Raw genomic sequence first — 20,568 nt, 5'->3', positions numbered from 1 at the left:
TTTTGTTTTATTTTGCTGTGTGTGTGTGTCAAGCAAATAGTTTCTAATGAATGAAACAGACAAAAGGGGAGAGAAAGGGAGGATATACATGTTCTGTTGTGATGTCCCCCTTTTCATTTCTGATTCGGTTTATTAGGGTTTTCTCTCTTTCTTTCTTTGTGAGTCTTGCTAGCGGTTTATCAATCTTATTTATTTTCTCGAAGAACCAGCTCTTTGTTTCATTGATCTTATGGATTGTTTTTCGGGTTTCCATATCGTTAATTTCTGCTCTAAGTTTTATTATTTCTTTCCTTCGATCTGGTTTGGGTTCCTTTTGCTGGTCCTCTTCTAAGATCTTGAGCTGCGACGTCAAACTATCTATGTAGGCCCTTTCTTCCTTTCTGAGGAAGGCTTGCAGAGCTATAAATTTTCCCCTTAACACAGCTTTAGCTGCGTCCCATAGGTTCTGGTAGCTTGTGTCTTCATTCTCATTTGTTTCGAGGTATCTCTTAATTTCTTTCTTGATTTCCTCCGTGACCCACTCATTGTTCAGTAGTGAGTTGTTTAATTTCCAAGTGTTTGATTTGGTTCTCCGAGTCTGTGCATGATTAACTTCCATCTTCAGTGCATCATGGTCTGAAAAGATAGTTGATACAATTTCTATCTTTCCAATTCTATTAAGGTATAACTTGTGGCCCAGAACATGGTCTATTTTGGAAAATGTTCCATGTGCACTGGAAAAGAATGTGTATTCTTTCTTTTGGGGGTATATAGCCCTGTATAGGTCTATTAGCCCTGTCTCCTCCATTTCTTCCTTCAGGGCCTTCGTTTCCTTGCTGAGTGTTGTTCTTGTCGATCTATCCAGAGGTGATAAGGCAGTGTTGAAATCTCCAACTACTATCGTGGTGCTAGTTATGTCCTCCTTAAATTCTGTTAGGAGTTCTTTTAAGTATTTCGCTGGTCGTTCATTAGGTGCGTATACATTTAGGAGTGTGATTTCTTCCTGTTGCACATATCCCTTGATGAATATAAAATGACCTTTGCTGTCCCTTCTGATCTTTTTCAGCCTGAAATCAATGCTATCGGATACTAGTATGGCCACCCCTGCTTTTTTTTTTGAGGGGGCTGTTTGCTTGCAGGATTGTTTTCCATCCTTTGATTTTTAGTCTGTGTTTGTTCCGGCTATTCAGATGTGTTTCTTGTAGGCAGCAGAAGGTTGGGTTTAGTTTCCGAATCCATTTTGCCACTCTATGCCTCTTGATTGGTGCATTTAGCCCGTTAACATTAAGAGAGATTATTGTCATTGGATTTTGTGCCATTTTTTGTAGGGTTTGTTGTTCTTATAGGTCTTTTTCCTTGTCTTATAGTAGCCCTTTGAGTCCTTCTTTTAAATTTGGTCTTGAGTCTATGAAGTTCCGGAGCTGTTGCTTGTCCATGAAATAATGTATGGTTCCTTCAAGTTTAACTGAGAGTTTAGCCGGGTAGAGTATTCTTGGTGAGGCATTCATTTCATGAAGTTTTTTCACTATATCCCACCATTGTCTTCGGGCTTGGAGGGTTTCTTCTGATAGGTCTGCTGTGAATCTAAGGGGTGCGCCTTTGTATATGATCTCCTTCTTTGATCTTGCTGCTTGCAGTATTGTGTCTCTATCCACGGCATCCATCATTCTGACTATGATATGCCTTGGAGATTTTCTATTTGGGTCCCTTTTAGCTGGCACCCTTCGGACTCCTTGTATCTGGATGTCCACATTCTCTAGCTCTGGGAATTTTTTAGCAATGATGTCTTTAATGGTGTTTTTTTCATTGGGATTGGTTCCGTGTGGTTCCGGCACTCCCATGATTCTTATGTTGTTTCTCCTGAGGTCGTCCCCTAGGACTCTAACTCGCTCTAGAGCCATTTTGAGGTCTTTTGCCATGATTTGCTGTTGTCTATATGCTTTGTGCAGCTCATCTTCAAGTTCACTGATTCTGTCTTCGGCTGTAGTCATTCTACTATTGAGGGCTCCTACGGAGATTTTCATTTCATCTACTGATTCTTTTAGTTGTGTGACTTCTGTTCGTAGCTTTGAAATTTCTGCTCTCATTTCTTCCTGGATTATCTTGGTGGAGCGTTCCAACGCGGCATCCATATCCTCCCTTAATTTATTGGATGTTCGTTCCATAGTTGTGTTGAGTTCATGAATCATCCTCACAATTTCCTCTCTGAATTCTCTATCTGAGAGGAGGGTGTATTTCTGGGAGGTCGCTGCTGAGGTTAGTGAGATATTTTCTTGGCTCTCTCCTAGTGGTGGGGATTTTCTCAGTTTCTTCATGTTGTTATGGGCTTTACTATCTGGAGCTCTCGTTAACTTGGGAGGAACCTCGACTAAAGATTTTTGGTTATGCTCTTTTGACAAAGTACTTTTCCGTGCAAGTTGATGTGTTCATTGACAGTTTTTGTGAAGTTAGGATAGGCTAGGTTAGTTGAGTATCAACATATAGTAACTAAGATGATGAGGGAGTTCTTCGGAGAAATGAGTTCAATCAATTGTAGCCAAAGGACAATGCGTGGAATGGTAAGAAAAATATCTGCGGCCGCGTTAGCGGGCGCCGCTCTGGAAACAGGCCACGCCCACTTTTAAGGCCACGCCCCCAAATGACAGGACACGCCCCTAACCTTTTCGGACACGGGAGGGCGGGATCAGGCGCGGTGGGCGAATGACTGGGACCTGCCCGGCGGGGAGGGGGTGCTCCGAGCTGTCCCGCTGCCGCGGGCGGGCACGGGACGCAGGGGGCGCTTTTCCAGGTGGCACAGGGTCTCCAAGGGGAAGAGCCAATATACCTGTCGGACACGGGAGGGCGGGATCAGGCGCGGTGGGCGAATGACTCGAGGATATACATGTTCAAGTGAGAACAGGAGCGTCTCCCGAGTGGAAAAAGCCAACATAAGAATTATTTGAACTGAAAAGGATTGAGAAGCAGCAGCTACAGAAGAGTTCTGTGCCTTGGCCTTATCTGCCTAAAAGCGGGTGTCAGTTTCACTGTGTGAAGGCATCCCCAAGTGAACTGGGGAGAGAGGAGCCATCTCACCGTCACGGTTAATGCTGAGACAAGTTTGCGTGATCAGACCCCACTAAAATGGCCTCAGTCTTCCGTGAACTCTCCCATAGATTTCTTGGTCATTTCCCCATAACTTGTCATCCAAGTTGAGCCTCCCACCCCCTTTATTTTGTTAAAATGATGTATAAGCCTTGAAGTCTAGTTATTCTAAAGCTTTACTTTTCTGTGAACTCTTGTGAAAATAAAAATAAAACTAAGTAAATATGTGTCTTTGCTTCTGCTAATCTGTCTTTGTCAAAATCACAAATCACTCAAAAACAATTTAAGAGGCAAAGTTTCCCTCCCTGATGTGCTAAAGGTAACTCAGTGTCACAAAATTTGTGCGAAGACTTTCCAGTGCTTACTTGGTGGCTGACACTAATATCCATTCTCTTTTCCGTGGTAGCTTCACTAACCAAGAGAGAAGCCTTGTCCCACAGGAAAAATGTAGCCATATGAGCTCAATCTAGTGTACAAAATCATCAGACAGTGTGAAAACTACTAGCTGATTCTGACTCACGCAAGTCGTCAAGAATATCTTGAGTAACTGAAGATCAACTGAAAATTAAAAATGAACAAAAATTTTGCAAGGTTTTAAGAATAATAAATCATTCAATCTATCATTCCAGAAAAAATAACCAGCTACTTAAGACTTATGACTTCAGGAATTCAAAACCAAAAGTTGCTACTGCTATAATCATTGGGGGGGAAAAATCCATCTAGTATACTCAAGGGAAAGATCCTAATGGTATTTTATTTCCATTAAAGGCAATTGGACAAGCAGGCCAAAGAAGGCCCAGCTTTCATACTTGTGCTGAACGGGAAGCATGTATGTTTTAAACCTTTAAAATAATCACCATCATAGATATGGTCAACAGAAGATTGAGGTTGATGCAGTTGTAATGCTAAATCTTTATTCTTCTGTAGTAGGACTAGGATTCAGTATGCAGGCATCTACAACAATTCTCTTCCAAAGTTTATAAAACCCTTTGGTCCACAGCTCTTTTTTCCCATGTACTTAGTCCTCTCTCTCAATTGGGTCATATTTTGATTAACCATCTTGGTTCATTTAAATTACACCAGGCATAAAAAACAGGAGATGGAGACCAACGCCCAAAACTTTCAAGGTGCTTTTTTGTAATATGCAAGTTAAAAAAATTATATTAGTTGCAGGAGGACTCAACTGCTATGTAGAAGGTACTAGAACAACTTTCAAAGGCAGCAAAGCCTTTGGATGATAAGCCTTAGATTACCTTGCAGTGGGGAAAGGTTGGGGGAATGAAAAGACGGGCCAGGCCAGAGACACACCAGCAAGTCCCAGAAGACACCACAGCGCCAGAGATCTCTCTGGGCCCCATACCGAGCCAATATCACTGGGCACCCAGATGGAGCAGGTGCAGTCTCCCTGCCTACTCCAGAGGGAATCCCAGTGACCAAGAGCTTCCACAAGCAAGGCCCAGCCAGGTATGCAGGTTCAGGACTGAATCTCCAGGCCTCGTAGTAGCAGAGGACCTGGGCTGTCCCTCCCCAGGCCCTGCCCACCCAGAAGACTGGCTGTCATGCTCACAATTTGCCTCCGGGTGCCATCTTAGCGCACCAACAGCCCTGGCCCAGAGATTTCCAATTGAATCCCAAAGTAGATTAGTGCCATACAGAGATGTCTCTGGAACCCAAGCATTTACAATCTAGAAATTTACATTTACAACCTCGGCTGTGCGAGCTCTCATGATATTCAAAATGAGCTGTGGAAAATAAATTATCTAGCGTCTGCCACTGGTAGGTAGGCTTGAGTGGTGGTGGGAAAATTCGAGCAAAACATAACGCCCAAAATTAGAGAGAGAGTATTGGGGAAATTGTCTGCCATAGAGGCAGGGTGAGGGCTGGGATGTGTGTGTGTGTGTGTGTGTGTGTGTGTGTGTGTGTGTGTGTGTGTGTGTGTATACTGGGGACATCGGTGGTGGAAAATGTGCACTGGTGGAGGGATGGGTGTTCCATCATTGGCTGAATCTCAAACATGAAAGCTTTGTAACTCTATCTCACAGTGATACAATAAAATAAAAAAGTAATGTGGAGTTCATGCCCAATTCAACCAGCATAATCAATGGCTGAACAAATAGCAGTACTCCTACATTGCTTAAAAAAAAAAAAAAAAGAAAAAGAAAAGAAAAGAAAAGATGGGCCAGAGATGGCACAGGGATAGGGCTGGCAGGTCATGGTGGTGGGTACTCACCTGGTATATCAGGACCGTAAACTTTCATACGTTTGCAACCATGTTATCCATAATAAAAACTTACTTATAAAAACAACACTTTCAAGAACAGTGACTGACAGTGAGTCTCCTTCCAACCAAAGTTCCACAAATTGTCTCTGTGAATATTTCTTTTTTTTTTTAGAAAATATAATATTTTATTTATTGGTTATGTGCCTGCATTATTTTTGTTTTTTTTGTTTTTTTTTTTAATTTAAATTTTATTGAATCACCATGTGGAGGGTTACATAGTTCTCAGGATTATGTCAGTTATACAATACTCAAACACCCTTCCCTTCACCCGTGCCCATATTCCATCACCAACCACCCCATTATACCTCCCGCCCCCTCCCGCCCCCCCCAGTCCCTGCCCTTGTAAATGATAAGTTTCACTTCGTTTACGCTTTATCTTGGTTACAGTCCATGTTTCAACACATAACTCACTATTGTTGCTAGGGTTTCCCCCCCAAAAAGAAAAGACAGTCCCACTGTCAAGGAAGCATTTGATGGCTCTCCATCGCTGAGAATGTAGAGATATTAAGTCCCGCTGTTTGTTACATAACTTTTCTATTTTTTTTTCCCCCCTCGTCCCTCGCCACCGAGATCATGCCTGTTTAGTAATCACCACGCTGCCTGACAAAGGGAAAACAAACCAAAAAAGATGGTTATTTCTCGTCATCAGCCGGCGTGGGGCTCTGGCTTAGTTGATAGTCTGGTAGAATGTCTGCAAGCAGTTTCTGGAACCAAAAGTAATACGCTGGTATCGACCCCGGCTCAAGATTCCACTAGCGTCCCGCTGTTCCAAGTACATAATAATTTATTCCCTTGTATCCCATTCCCACGCCACCAGGTCCGTGTCAGCTTAATGGACATCATACTATGGTTAACGCCACGCCGTGTTTCTTCCCGAGAAGGGATATTTCTTCTCAGCCGGCGTGGGGATATGGCTTAGTTCAGTCTATAGAGATGGCTACCACTTTGGTAGCCTTCAATATTTCAGCAAAAGACTTACTATTCTTGTTAGGATTTCCCACCAAAGTCCGACCCGTTAAAAGGGAACCATTTCATATTGGTGATGATTAAATGACAATAGGTTGCGCGGCCATGGCAGCGGCCTCGTGGCTTTGAATTTCTGTATGAAGTCCAGGGAAAGTACAGCCAGAAATTACACATCGCTACAAACTTTAACCCTATTATGGTCCCCCCCAAAGTCCAACCCATTACAAAGGAACCATTTCATATTGCTGATGATTAGATGACATTAGGCTGCCACGGCCGCGCAGTTTTGGGTTTCTATATAAAGTCCAGGGAAAATTCTGCCTAAAATTCTATCACTACAATCTTTTACCCTTCAATACAAAACTTAGTACTATTGTTTGGAGTTTCCCCCCACGTTAAGCCCTGCCAAAAAGGAACATTTATACGTTGCTGACAATCAAGAGATATTAGGTCTATCGCAGCCGCGCGGTTTTGGATTTCTATATGAAGTCCAGGGAAAATTCTTTTGGTAATTGCATCACTCGCTGGCAGCGCCTGGGCCAGAAGCTCCGAGCACACAGTTTGGAGTCATTTTGGGGGCGCTGCTCGTGTCCAAAGTGGTTCAGTTGCCTCCGGGGTCGATCTCGCGCGGGGCCGGAAAACTCTGTGAATATTTCTAAATCAATCTGAGCAAAGGTCATCTCCTTTATTTTGCCTCTTCCTTTTTTTTTGAAGTAAAATAATTTTATTGCAAGAGATACTAAATCCCAGGAGAAAGTGCGTGTGCATGTGTGTGTATGTGCGTGCGTGTGTGTGTTACTGTGGAATCAAACCCAGGACCTTACACAGATGGCAAATAAATATCTTCTGAGCTTCATTCCTAGCCACAGCATACTATTTCTTGCCTGAGAAATAAACTTCAAGTGTTATGTTTTCTCACATACAATTATATTGAATTATGGAAAACCTATCGTGGTCTGTAAGGTAAAGCGGTTCTCCTCCTCTCCCAGCTTAAAAAAATAAATATGTTGAGAAATAAAATGTTTATGATAAAAATCTGGATATGCAAGTAAGCACAAAGGCTAGAGCAATGAATGGAAACCTCCCACATCTTGAGTTAAGCAGATATAAAATACCTTGTTTTGGGGGATTTGGAAGAACACCTGTACAGATATGGAATTATTGAAGAGCACATTTAGAAAATAAGTGATGAGACTGAAAGATATATTGTTTCTTAAAATGCTATTAGAGTCACGGGCTTTTCCCCCTCTAGAGAAGCCCGTGTTCTCTTTCAGACACACTTCTCTTTCTCTTTCAGATTTCTCTGAGTTCTTTAAACAGAGCTCTTTCACTTCACTTAAAGTAAAGAGAAAGTAAAGTGAAATTTATCAGCTACACAGGTGGCGGGGGGGGGGGGGGCTGGGGAGTTGGGGGTTGGAGGGGAGGTTTACTGTGGTTCTTGGTGGTGGAATATGTGCACTGGTGAAGGGATGGGTGTTCGAGCATAGTGTAACTGAGACTTAAGCCTGAAAGCTTTGTAATTTTCCACATGGTGATTAAAAAAATTTTAAAAAAAAAATAAGAAATAGCGTTGTAGCACTGTAGAACTGTCGTCCCATTGCTCGAGCGGGCACCATTGTGAGCACGTCTCCATTGTGAGACTTGTTACTGTTTTTGGCATATCAAATATGCCACGGGGAGCTTGCCAGGCTCTGCTGTGTGGGCAGGATACTCTCAGTGGCTTGCCAGGCTCTCCGAGAGGGGCGGAGGAATCGAACCCGGATCAGCCAAGTGCAAGGCAAATACCCTACCTATCGCTCCAGTCCAAAAATAAGTAAACTGATTCATTAAATCTTGAGTTGTTTGGAACCCATGGTTATTTTGAGTGTTTGGCCACCAACACGGAACATTAACAAGCAGCTCCCAGACCAGTGAATGTCCTCAAAGTGGCAGGTGACGGTTCTCCCCACCCTGTACACACCACACACACCACACACACACACACACACACACACATGCACATATATCACACACACACCCCACATGCACACACCCCACACACCACACACAGGTACACACACCACACACACGTACACCACACATATGCACATGCACACACCACACATACACACACACACACACACACACTAAGTTTAGTTGGGAACACTTGCAGGGGCAGGAAAGGTGGTGTGGGGAGCAGACAGGAGGGGCACGTTTACCGTGGTGAGAGTGTGAGTCCAGATTCAAAGAAGGCCTCTGGAGACCAGATCACACACGGATGGCGGGAGAGAGCTGCCTGCGCGGGGAAGGACGCTTCAGGAAGGGGAGGGGAGGCCGTGCGCGTCACAGCCAGTGAGCTGGTACTCCCTGCCGCACAGTGAGTCATCTGGACACTCAGCACTACAAACACCTCCTATATGGGACCCGGGGACCTGGGCTTGGCTCTGCCACAAAGAAGCTACCAAGGTGGCAGCCACCAAGGCGGAACCTATTCACCTGGGCCGGGAGCTACTTCCGTGCTCACTTAGTGCTTGTTGCATTCTGTGGTTGGGCAATGCCCGGCAGTGCTCAGGGGACTGCATGGGATCATGGGCCTGCCAGTACCATCTCTCGGACCCTCGATGATTCTTTTGGGGCTGATGAATCCGTCTCTGCCGGATGGCGCTCTCTTACAATGAGTAGCATAAATAATGTTTCTCATCGTTTTCAATCTTTGTCCCCTTCGAACCTTGTGTCCTCTTATAGTATCCCCAAGACCATGCTACTGGCCTGGTCATGTCCTGTGACTTTACCCTTAATGCAATTTTTACTTGTCGCCCCCTTCATATATCCTGGGTGGCTGGTCTAAAAAAAGCCAGGGCAAGAACAGAGCAAAATAGAAAGGAATGGGAAGATAAGAGAATGTTTTAGAGGTTAAACCAATTTTTTTTTTAATTGAATCACCTTGAGATAGTTACACAGTTGTTCATGGTTGGGTTTCAGTCATACAATGTTCCAACCCAGCCCTTCATCCCTGTACATTTCCCACCAATTTCCAGTTTTCCCCTCCCCCACCCCTCACCCCTGCAGCCTGCCTCCTTGACAGACACTTTTCTTCTTCCTCTTATTTTCCTTTTCAGAACTGTGGTTTGCAATAGTTACTGAAAGGGTATAATGCATATCACTTCATTTCCTTTAGACACTCAGTTCTTGTCCAGAGTGATCATTTCAACTAATCCTGTCATGGTCCTTCCTGTCCTCATCGCCCTCCCCTGCCCGCCCACCACCTCCCCTTGGTGACAGGCTTCCTACCAGGGACCAGTCCACCTGGCCCTCGTTTCTACTGTCTTCGGGGATTATTCTCAGACTGTTTCCTGTTTGGGGGCCATCCCTGTTGGTGCACAGGTGCCGCTCTCAATCTTGCACTCAGAAATCATTCCTGGTAGTCATTTGGGGGACCACGAGGTGCTGGGAATAAATCCAGCGTCACTTCCTTCATTCTTTCACAAAAACCTTGTGCTCCAGCCTGCTGAGTTCTTTCCAGCCCCAAAGGACGGTTATTTACTTATTTTGGCATGCTGGCACCCAGGGGTTCACACACATAAGGCATATGCTCTACCACTGAGCCATGCCCTTGACCCTCAAAGGCAAGATGAACGGTAGAAACTAAGAATAAATCCAAGATTTCCTTCTTCTGCAGATAATAGGAGATGCCAATTCACTTAAGCTAGGATTAAAAAAGACGAAGAACAAACCAGGTATTGAAATCGCAGGGATTTATATTTCCACTTGGCAATTACCAAGTAGTCTCATGTTTTTGAGCCAAAGAAACAGTAATGCATAGTTGTAGCAAGGTCAACGTGTAAAGCTTTTTCTAACTAAAACAATTGCTTGGCATAATGATGGGAATAACCTATGTCTAGACAGAGTTAATTTGCAGGAAGAAGAACCACATTTAAAGATAGGGATGATCACACCTGCTGTGTCTTGTTTTGTTTTGAAAGATTCTAGAAAATCCTAGTTTCTGAATTGTAGACATAGGAAAATTGCAATAAATTCCTTTTAGAAGTATTGGCAGGGAAGCAGGTTGCTAATTCATAAGGGGCATCTTAACTTAAAAAATTTGCGTTTTATAAAATCTTAAAAGTGATGTAATGATCTTCTATTTGGTTAGCAAAGCAGATCTCCCAACAGGTAGATTCATTAACAAAGCACTTCTTTGCACGAATAGAATATAACTCAATAAAGTTTCAAAAGTGGGGCTGGAGCAATAGCACAGTGGGTAGGGTCTTTGCCTTGCACGCGGCCAACCCGGGTTCAATTCCCAGCATCCCATATGGTCCCCTGAGTACCGCCAGGAGTGATTCCTGAGTGCAGAGCCAGGAGTAACCCATGTGCATTGCTGGGTATGACCCAAAAAAGAAAAAAAAAGTTTCAAAGTTAATTTTCATTTTCTAGAAATGCAGTAGCAAATCAGGTTAACTTTCACCCTCTTCCCCCGCCAAGTTTTTCTCAGCTCAGAAGTTCAAATTTGTGGGGCTGGCGCAACAGCACAGCGGGTAGGGCTTTGCCTTGCACTCGGCTGACCCGGGTTCGATTCCCAGCATCCCATATGGTCCCCTGAGCACCGCCAGGAGTAATTCCTGAGTACATGAACCAGGAGTAACCTCTGTGCATTGCCGGGTGTGACCCAAAAAGCCAAAAAAAAAAAAGTTCAAATTTGTTTGGGGTAAGAGCAAATTTAGTTGCACACCTAATACCACTTAGGTACCTTCCCCACCTCCCAAAACTTAATTGCTCCAATGCACAGTAATTAATTGGCTGTTTCTTCCTTACACAAACTCCTTAGAATTTATTCTATGGCTGGATTTAAATATTATCTACACCCTCTTTCTATTTTCCAACATAACGAGCTCCAAATTTTTATTTTCATCTGCTACCGAGCCTATCTATGTAAAGATCTATTCGGTTTTCAAAATTTAGTAAGTTTGAAAATATGATTCTAGACCAGCATCCCAATCCCGCTCTTCTCCAAGGGCACCTCTGACTCAGCGAAAGTTGGGGTACCATCTTTCCCCACGAGTCTTTATTGACTTCTCCTGGCTTTCTAATCCCCAGACACGGACAATTCATTAAGTCTGTTGCCACTTGAGATACTTCCACCCCTACCATCCAAATTAATAGTCGGAACTAATCTGCTTTGGCTTTGAGACAGCAATAGACTCCTATCAATTTGGCTTTCTCTTATGCCTACTCCCTATACACGATTGTTGACATAGCAGAACAAATAATCTATGAAATAAATCTCAGGTCCCATCACGCTTCTGGCTGCCCAGAAAGCCCTTAATAAAATATAAATGCCTTTTCAGAAACCTCATGACTCGCGGCATTGCTTTTGCACTTATTGACTGTCACTTACTCCTGAGAATGATATGGGGAGGGAATTTCTTACTCAATGCTATAATCCAGTCAGTGCTCACAGCAGTGCCTAGCACATAGGCACTCAACATACAAGAAGTAACTAAAGTATTATTTTGGCTGGGGTACAAGTAGAGACTTCTCTATTTGATGAGCATTGAGACCCTAATCATACTGCAACAAAACTTGAAGCTTTGAAGAAAACCCAGGGTTTAATTTTTATCAGCTCATTTTTAGACTAGTAATGTAAACCTTTAAAATGTGAGCTATCGATGAGGCTGGAGTGATAGCAAAGTGGGTAGGGCATTTGCCTTGCACGTGGCCGATCTAGGTTTCATTCCCAGCATCCCATACTGTCCCCCGAGCACTGACAGGAGTAATTCCTGAGTGCATGAGCCAGGAGTAACCCCTGTGCATCACCAGGTGTGACCCAAAAAGCAAAAATAAATAAATAAGCATAAAAATAAATAAAATGAGCTGTCGGGGGAGGGGCAAAGCAATAGAACAGCCGGTATGGTGTCTGCTTTGCAGCTGGCCAACCAGGGTTCAATTCCCAGTATCCTGTATGGTCCCTCGAGCACTGCCAGGAGTAATTCCTGAGCACAGAGCCAGGAGTAACCCTTGGGCACCACCGAGTGTGGCCCTCCAAAACAAACGAACAAAAAATAAAATGTGACTTGTCATTTCCCTTTTATAGTAACTCTGTGTGATCATTCTTTTCTTTCAGTGATGCACAAAGTACAAAAATAGACTTGAGCAAAACCTCCAAGGTCAAGATGGATTTTGTCCTGTGATTATTATTCTCCTGTTGGAACTCACAATACACGAAGAGGATTTATACGAGGGTTGAAGACAAGCAGAGGATCTGGATAAGAACATATCTGTATTGCAAACCATAATGGCCCAAAGGAGAGAGAGAGAAAGTGTCTGCCATAGAAGCACGTTGCAGGTGGGGGCCGGGTCGGGTGGGTGTGGTGGAGGGAGGTTTACTGGGGACACTGGTGATGGGAAATGTACATTGGTGGAGGCATGGATCACTGTATGACTGAAACCCAATCACGAGCAGCTTTATTACTGCGTACCTCATGGTATTCAATAAAAAGAAATTTTGAAATAATGAACAAAGGAAAAAGCAATTGCAAAAGCGAAGTGTAATGTGGAAAAGCAGGCTTTATGCTATAAACATTTTGGTACAGTTCTAAAATGTATCTGAAGGGAGCTAAAGCTAGCACATAGCAAAGCACAAAGGGTCCTATGCATCTCTGCTCATCCTCGCATTTCACAAGGCTTGCTGTGACGGAGGGTGGTGGACAGGCAACAGTGGACTGACGGCAGACACCAGTTTCTGGTGCTGGGAAGATGTCCTTTTTGGGGGGCTGTGGTGCTGCAAAGCCAGGCTGAGGGATCTGAGCTTCGGCAAACTATCACTGATTTTGCAGACGTTTCTTTCAGGTCTCTGGCTTTCCCTATCTGTGGAAGTCTTGCTCTTCCACTGGGCCCTCTTCTCTCTCTCCTCCTCCCATCCGCCCGAAATGCCCCCAAGAGCCAGCTGTTCATTATGTGGAGTTAACTTTGGACTGATGTCATGGTCTGCACTTGTCAGGTAATGGTCCTGTGGTCCTCTGCTGAGGGAGCCATCCCAGGACCCCAGTGGGAGCTGTGGGGGGCTGAGCTGGAGAACACAGCTCTCCCCTAGGAGGCGTGAAGAGAACTCTGAAGAGAACTTCCCTCGCAAACATGGCTGCACCCCTAACGGGCTGCTCAAACTATTTCTGAACCCACAGGGCAGATGGTATATGTTTATCTTCCAACTCTTTTATTGGCTTTTTGCTTCACACCTGGCGATGCACAGGGGTTACTCCTGGCTCTGCACTCAAGAATTACTCCCAGCGGTGTTTGGAGGACCATATGGGATGCTGGGGATAAAACCCAGGGCAGCCTCGCGAAAGGCAAATGCCCTCCTCGCTGTACTATCGTTCCGGCCCCCATCCTCCAACTCTCAATGTCCTGCTTTTACATAAATCCATCTTTTTTTTTTTTTTTTTTTTGCTTTTTGGGTCACACCCAGCAATGCACAGGAGTCACTCCTGGCTCATGCACTCAGTTATCAGCCCTGGCGGTGCTCAGGGGACTATATGGGATGCTGGGATTTGAACCTGGGTCAGCCGCGTGCAAGGCAAACGCTCCACCCGCTGTGCTATCACTCCAGCCCCCAAATATCCATCTTTTAAAGCAGAAACCACTGCTGACAACTCCAATGCTCAGTTCACAAGCCGCAACCTTTCTCCAACTTCTCCCACTCCTGCAATTCTTCCAATTAGACCCCATTCAATCTTACGGTTCCTTTTATTGAGAACAAAATACGTTTTCTCAAAACCTAAAAAAAAAGGGGAATCACGCCAGGGATTACATGAACATAACATCTATTTTTTTTTATTATGAAAACATTAAATTTTGACACATCGTTTCATTTGCTTTTTAAAAATCTATTATCTGACTTAAACTTATTTAGCAAAAAAATGCCAATAAATTATATAAATCATAGCTTGGGTCTGCTTAAAACTAGGAACATAATGTTTTATGATAATCAAATAATAGTAAAGTTTGAGTGGTACGAGCTATTAACTTCTAGTTTTAGATGTTTAGCTTAATAGAAAACCAAAATCAACCACGTGCTAATATACCGCCGCCCATATTCTCGGAAACATTCTCCAGATCCCCTTCTGGAGTGACCTTCTGCCCCTTGAGTGGGGCACAGAATGCAGCGACCAACAGGCGTCAGGCACTCACTCGGAGTGTCCTGTCCTGGAACCCAGGGCGGGGAAACAACATCCCTCCAGCCCTCTTGCCCTGAAGAAAATCATTAACTAAGAATCCCAACACTGAATTCAGAAACAATGATTCCAATACACATAAATCAAATGTGTTAGTACTTAAAGTCACAAATTCTGGATAGTGGAATAGACACATACAGACCGATGTAAACAACCAATGAACTAATAAGGCAAATAGCAGTGCTAACACAGCCTGAAACGCTATTGTTTTGGTGTTTGAAGCTCTTTGCAGATTGTTTTGGGACAGATTAATTTAAATAAAAGATGCGTGTCCTGCGTAGTTACATAGGTGGCATTATTTTAAAAATACATTAATAGTCTTATTAGAGAATGTTTTCCACATTTTTATTTTCTGTGGAGGCAAACCAGAGCACGTCTTAAAACTCGGTCTTCAAAATAACAGTACAATCGCTATCATTCCTAGAGATCTTAAAGCTAGATATCCTGGCTCTTGTCGTCATCTTCAAATTCGTCATTCTCTTCATCTTGCTCTCCACTCAAAAGTTCATCTTCATCTTCAATCTAAAGAAAAAAGCAACATTTAACATTACAAAGATGTGTAAAAATTTTGTTTGTCTGTTTTGTGCCTGTGCCTGGCTGTGCTCAGGGCTTACTCCTGGCTCTGTGCTCAGGGATCACTCCTGGATCTGTGCTCAGGGCTTACTCCTGGCTCTGTGCTCAGAGATATTCCTGGCGGTGCCTGGGGGACCAGGTGGGGTGCTGGGGGTCGAACCTGGATTGGCCACGTGCAAGGCAAATTCCTTAACTGCAGTGCTACTGTGCAGGCCCCAGACGTATTTACATTCAACACAAAATTATATACACCCTGTTAATAAATTCCTTACCCTAAGAATTATAAATTATAAGCCATCTGATTCCCTCAATTTAAGACTCAAAGTTCCTGTCCTTTTTAATATGAAACAGACTCGGAGTTGATCTGCTGGGTGATTTCAGCTCTCTACAAACAACTCCAAACCAAATATCACAAAACAGAAGTTGAGCCGTTGTGATTTTGGTAGTGGAATCAATTCACTTTCTAGACGGGTGTTTCCCCAAAGTGGGTGACACTGCTCTCTAGGAGCCTGAGGGAATCAGGAGTGGGGGATGGTTGCGGTGGTCGCAGCCATGCGTGCACTGGGGCGGATTCTCTGCTTTGTTACAGGATATCGATTTGGCGATGAGTGGGCTGGTCCATTTTCCCCCTCCCCTCAGAAAGGGGGCAGTACACCAAATAAGTTTGGGAAGCACTGATTAGATCATTTTAGTCAACATGATGGCAACTGTACCTAATATGTAGTTATTTCTGACAACATCAGGAGGTGCTCTGGGGACCTTGTGGTACCAGGGATAGAATCTGGGCCTCCTGCATCAGACCTGGTGCTCACACCCTTAAGCTCACACCACAAAGGCAATGGTAAGACATCACGAACTTACACATCTATGCTTGCAATATAAGCACCGAGAGCTATGTTGCTACTACAGGCTAACATTTCCACACTATTGTACAGTTAAAAGAAGATACTGAAAAAAAAAAAATAAAGTGTTTGAGGAAATATTTCAATCTTACTGGATGACCAAAGTCCTTTAGTTTTGTCTTCAATGAAAATATTTTCTGATCCTGATCAGCCAACAGCACCAACAGGTCATCTTGTTCTTTCTTGGAATCTATCATGTCCACCTCTAACTTGTTTTTTTCATTTTGTAAAACGGCAATGGTGCTGTTTGATGAATCCAGCTGTTTTTTAATCGCGGCTCTTTCCTCAGACAGAACACGAATTTCATTCTGGAGGGGAAAAACGATAAAAATCACTCATCTACAATTAGTATCAATTCTGCTAGGGTTTTTAACAAATAGGTTTTTTTTCTATGACAAATTGCTATACCTGGAACTTGTCCAATCTGGGGATGTCTGAAAATGCGAAGGACAGAGGTTTAAACATACACACAGACACACACAGACAGCCCCACACTCACCCACTCATCAGTACCCATCTCCCACCACACCAGGAAATTTCATATTTAGCTGTCACAACATAAATGATTACTGTGAAAAATAAATTTTATAGCCCAAAATTAGTCTTGATGAGCTAGTCCTCAAAATAATTCCAATACAGTATTTCAGATAAACAGGAATAAATTCACAACATGCAAAAAGTCTGGGAGATTCCAGCTCCTCCTGATCGCCCTGCAGCACCAAGCAAGGAATAAGTGCCATCAACTCCTGCATGTGGCACAAACACCAAAACAACACCAAAGCAACACCAAATGCGGGCTGACCTTCAATTCTTTAGTCTCCTGTAATAATGCCGACAGTCTTCCTTCTACATCAGTAGTTTTTGTGGCTATTACAGATTCATTCTCTACTGGTACAGGGGCTGATTTTTCCTGCAAGAAAAAGTGGTTAAAAAAGCTTGAAGTTAGTATGAAAGCCCAAAAGTGACTTAATTTTGTTGTTTTTTAAATTTGATTTCCAGTAACAGAAAATGTACCCATTTCTATATTTGCATGTGATAAACTGCTTCTCCCTAGAAACGTGAGCTGCCCCTACAATGAGAGCAGGCAGAGTCAGGAGCGGGGCGGAACCGACCTCAGCAGAGAGCACAGGAGGCTGAGCTGAGCGTCCCAGGTCACCGGAGATGAAACAAGTACGTGAAAACAGGGGAGGGTCCCGGAGAAGCTAGGGAGTCTTCAGGCGTGTGCTAGACTAAACCTAACTGCCTCGATGAAACTCATGGTAAAAACACTGAAGTTAAAGGTGACTTTGCTCATGAGAAAAAGAGGAGCGTTAGTTGTAGACAAGGCTTCTATGGTCTTAGAGAACGTATCCATCACAATCAGAATGTCGGCACGGACTTGGAGGGTCCAGTTGGGGAGATGGGTCAACAGGGTGCAGCGCTGCACGCAGGAAGCCTGGGGCTGCTTCCCAGCACCACCAGGAGCAACCAACCCCCTCCCCGACTGAGCCCGAATAGACAGTAAGTAGGGGTGGCCCTCAAACAAAACAAAACAAAACAAAACAAAAGATGTGAACGGTAGTTTTGATCAGGTCTCAGACAGAAAAAAGGGGCAAATTAGTGAAAAGTCAATCTTCACTATAAAGAGGCAACAGATTTAGTTGAATAATGTACAAGTGCGTATTTTATGGAAACCAGAACTAAGTTATGAATCTGGATGCTGGGATAAGGAGAGAGTTTGGGGCCATGCCTGGCAGTGCTCAAGGATATTCCTTGTTCAGTGCATGGGGAGCCAGGTGATGCCAGGAATCCAACATGGGCTTCTTTGATCCTTGGTACCCTGTAAGGCCCCAGGCACCTTCAGGAGTGAGTCCCTGAGCACAGGAGCCAGGAGTAAGCCTGAAGACTGCCAGGTATGGCCCCAAAGCAAAACAAAACAAAACAAAAATCAGAACAACAAAAGAGCGAGACATAAACTGAAGAAGAAAATGTTAAAGAACTCTGTATATCCCATTGCAATTACTGACAAGGCATGTTTTAGTGAAATGTCAGCTATAGCTGAACAACCATTTATTTATAAGGGGTTTACACAGGGACTCCGAGTAGCCAACCATTGTAGCAGAATCCAGGACAGAAACGTAGTTAATTCAGAAAGGATGTGCAGAGGGTTGTCCCTCGGATGACGCCTGGACCTCCGTAAACTGCACAGGAGACCAACAAGGTTTCTGACAAGATTTTATTTTGGTTTTGGAGCCACCCCTGGCTGTGCTCAGGTCTTACTCCTGGCTCTTCAGTCAGGGATGACTCCTGGCAGGGCTCAGGGTCATATGTGGTACAGAGACTGAATTTGGGATGGCTGTGTGCAGGGCTAGTACCTTACCTGCTATACGGCTCTGTTTCTGATCATTTTATATGAGCAGAAAACCTGGCAACTAAAATTAAGGGGTCAGGCATGAGATCAAATACCAGTCAGACCAACACTAAGTAACCAAATACACTGATTCTGTTTATTGTCAAATAAATGGCTGCCACCAAGGACAATGATTATGACTAGAACTCTGACTAGTCAATAACCAACCTAAAAAGCAAAGCGTTTTGCAGCTGCGCAGTCCAGGAATAGGTTCACTCATGCGTGAGGAATATAGCATACTCTCCCCACATCACTGTATACAGCTGTTAAATATAAACGTATCCAAAGTGGGGGATGGGAAATAATGCTATCTTAAAAACTCAGGTATGGCGGCTGGTGAGACAGGGGTTAAGGTGCTCGCCTTGCTTGCAGCTGACCCTGGTTCAATCCCCAGTACCATGTGGGAGGGTGTGGTCCCCTAAGCACCAACAGGAGCGATCCCCGAGCAAGCACAGAGCCAGTGTGGCCAGACAAAAGAATGAAATAGAAAGAGAACAAAAAAAGTATTAAAAATATGGGGATCCAGGTGTGTCATCTGGTGTTAAGAGTTCCTGCCATGCCAGACATTTCTCTGGACTTAGTTACTAAAATACTAAAGTACAGAAATCCAAAACTATGCTGCTGCTAGTGCGGCCTCCTGACTTCATATCTCTTCATTCTCAGCAATGGAAAACAAATTACCAAATGCTTTCTTTTCAGCAGATCGACTTTGGGGGGGAGAAACTCCAAATGAATAATAGTGAATTTTTTTGTTTAAATATTGAATGTAATCAAAGTAAAGTGAAAGTAGAGTGAAATTTACCAGTTACACATGCGGGGTGGGGGGCTGGGGAGGTGGGGGGAAGGGGGGAGGTATATCGTGATTCTTGGTGGTGGAATATGTGCACTGGTGAGGGGATGGGTGTTTGAGCATTGTATAACTGAGACTTAAACCTGAAAGCTTTGTAACTTTCCACATGGTGAATCAATAAAAGAATTTAAAAAAAAAAAAAGAGAGGCTGGAGCAATAGCACAGCAGGTAGGGCATTTGCCTTGCACGTGGCCGACCCGGGTTCGATTCCCAGCATCTCATATGGTCCCCTGAGCACTGCCAGGGGTGATTCCTGAGTGCATAGCCAGGAGTAACCCCTGTGCATTGCCAGGTGTGACCCAAAAAGCAAAAAAAAAAAAAAAAAAAAAAAGAGTTCCTGCCATGCATGTGGAAGGCTCTGAGTTCATTCTCCAGCACGGCCCCAAATCACTGAGTGTGACACCTAACTAGTGTGCAATCCCGGGGTTTCTAGGTGCTGGATGGAAGCACACGCAAGGCAGGTGTTCTTCCAGTGAGACCCTCCCCACCCTGAGACTCTGCTTTTGCTACCTCCCCTTTCAAACTATCACTCAGAGCTCTGCCAGCCATACCCCCACCCCTCAAAAAAAGAAAAGAAAGAAAACAAATTACACAGGAATCATTACAGAAGTAGACCTACAGAACAAGGTCAAAGAAATAATTATTTCAAGAAAGAAAAAGATGGTGACTGCTACAGTGATCAGAACACATTAAAACCTATTACAGAAGAGACCCAAGTATAAAATTTTAATGCAATGTACTTTAGATCCAGAATTGAAAACTTACATATGGAGATGAAAATAGATATTTTATATTAAGCAGTTTTAATTTTCTTGTTTACATAGGTTAAAATCGTGTAGCAATCACAAATCGGCTCTTACCGATTTCTTTTCTGATCATTCTATTTGCCATTTCTTTCAGTTTTGTTGGAGCAAGCAATATAAAGTAAATTTGTTATGAGCCTAAGGAGGCAGGTTGAGGCTCAGAGGGAAACTGGGGACACTGGTAGAGGGAAGGTCACACAGGTGGTGTTGGAACACTCAATGCCTGAAACAACTGTATTACTGAGCAACTTTGTAAATTGTTGTGTTTCAACAAAAATAAAATATATATGAAGAAAAATAAATAAATACAAATTTAAAAAGAAACTTAATAAGGATCTATTAGAAAGTCAAAATACGTCTCAAAGGAGCAAACACACGCATATGGGGAGCCAGGGACTGAGTGCAGGTCTTCTGCGTGCAAGTCGGGCACCCCAGCCTCTGTGCTCTCTCTCCAACCCCTCATTTTGTGTTTCTAAATAATGACACTTCCAATAACTTTTCTTTAAAATTCTCAATTTTTTTCTTCTTTCTTGG

The 20,568-nt window shown here is 43.6% G+C and overlaps 1 protein-coding gene across 2 annotated transcripts in view; it reads right to left on the bottom strand.

Moving 5' to 3' along the window:
* Positions 1-14,089: 14,089 nt before the first annotated feature.
* Positions 14,090-20,568, bottom strand: part of USO1 (USO1 vesicle transport factor) — an 80,003-nt gene continuing 73,524 nt past the window's right edge. For both annotated transcript variants that reach the window (XM_055140391.1, XM_055140392.1), the window contains 3 exons: positions 16,795-16,902; positions 16,085-16,300; positions 14,090-15,039 (listed from right to left, as the gene is read on the bottom strand). In XM_055140391.1, coding sequence (XP_054996366.1) covers positions 14,953-15,039; positions 16,085-16,300; positions 16,795-16,902 — 411 coding nt within the window. In that variant the 3' untranslated portion in view covers positions 14,090-14,952. The remainder of the gene's footprint in view (positions 15,040-16,084; positions 16,301-16,794; positions 16,903-20,568) is intronic.

This window comes from Sorex araneus, chromosome 5, assembly GCF_027595985.1.
Source record: "Sorex araneus isolate mSorAra2 chromosome 5, mSorAra2.pri, whole genome shotgun sequence".
NCBI classification, from domain to species: Eukaryota; Metazoa; Chordata; class Mammalia; order Eulipotyphla; family Soricidae; genus Sorex; species Sorex araneus.
Note: the sequence above shows the minus strand (reverse complement) of the source record. Positions and strands in the feature narration are given on the sequence as shown.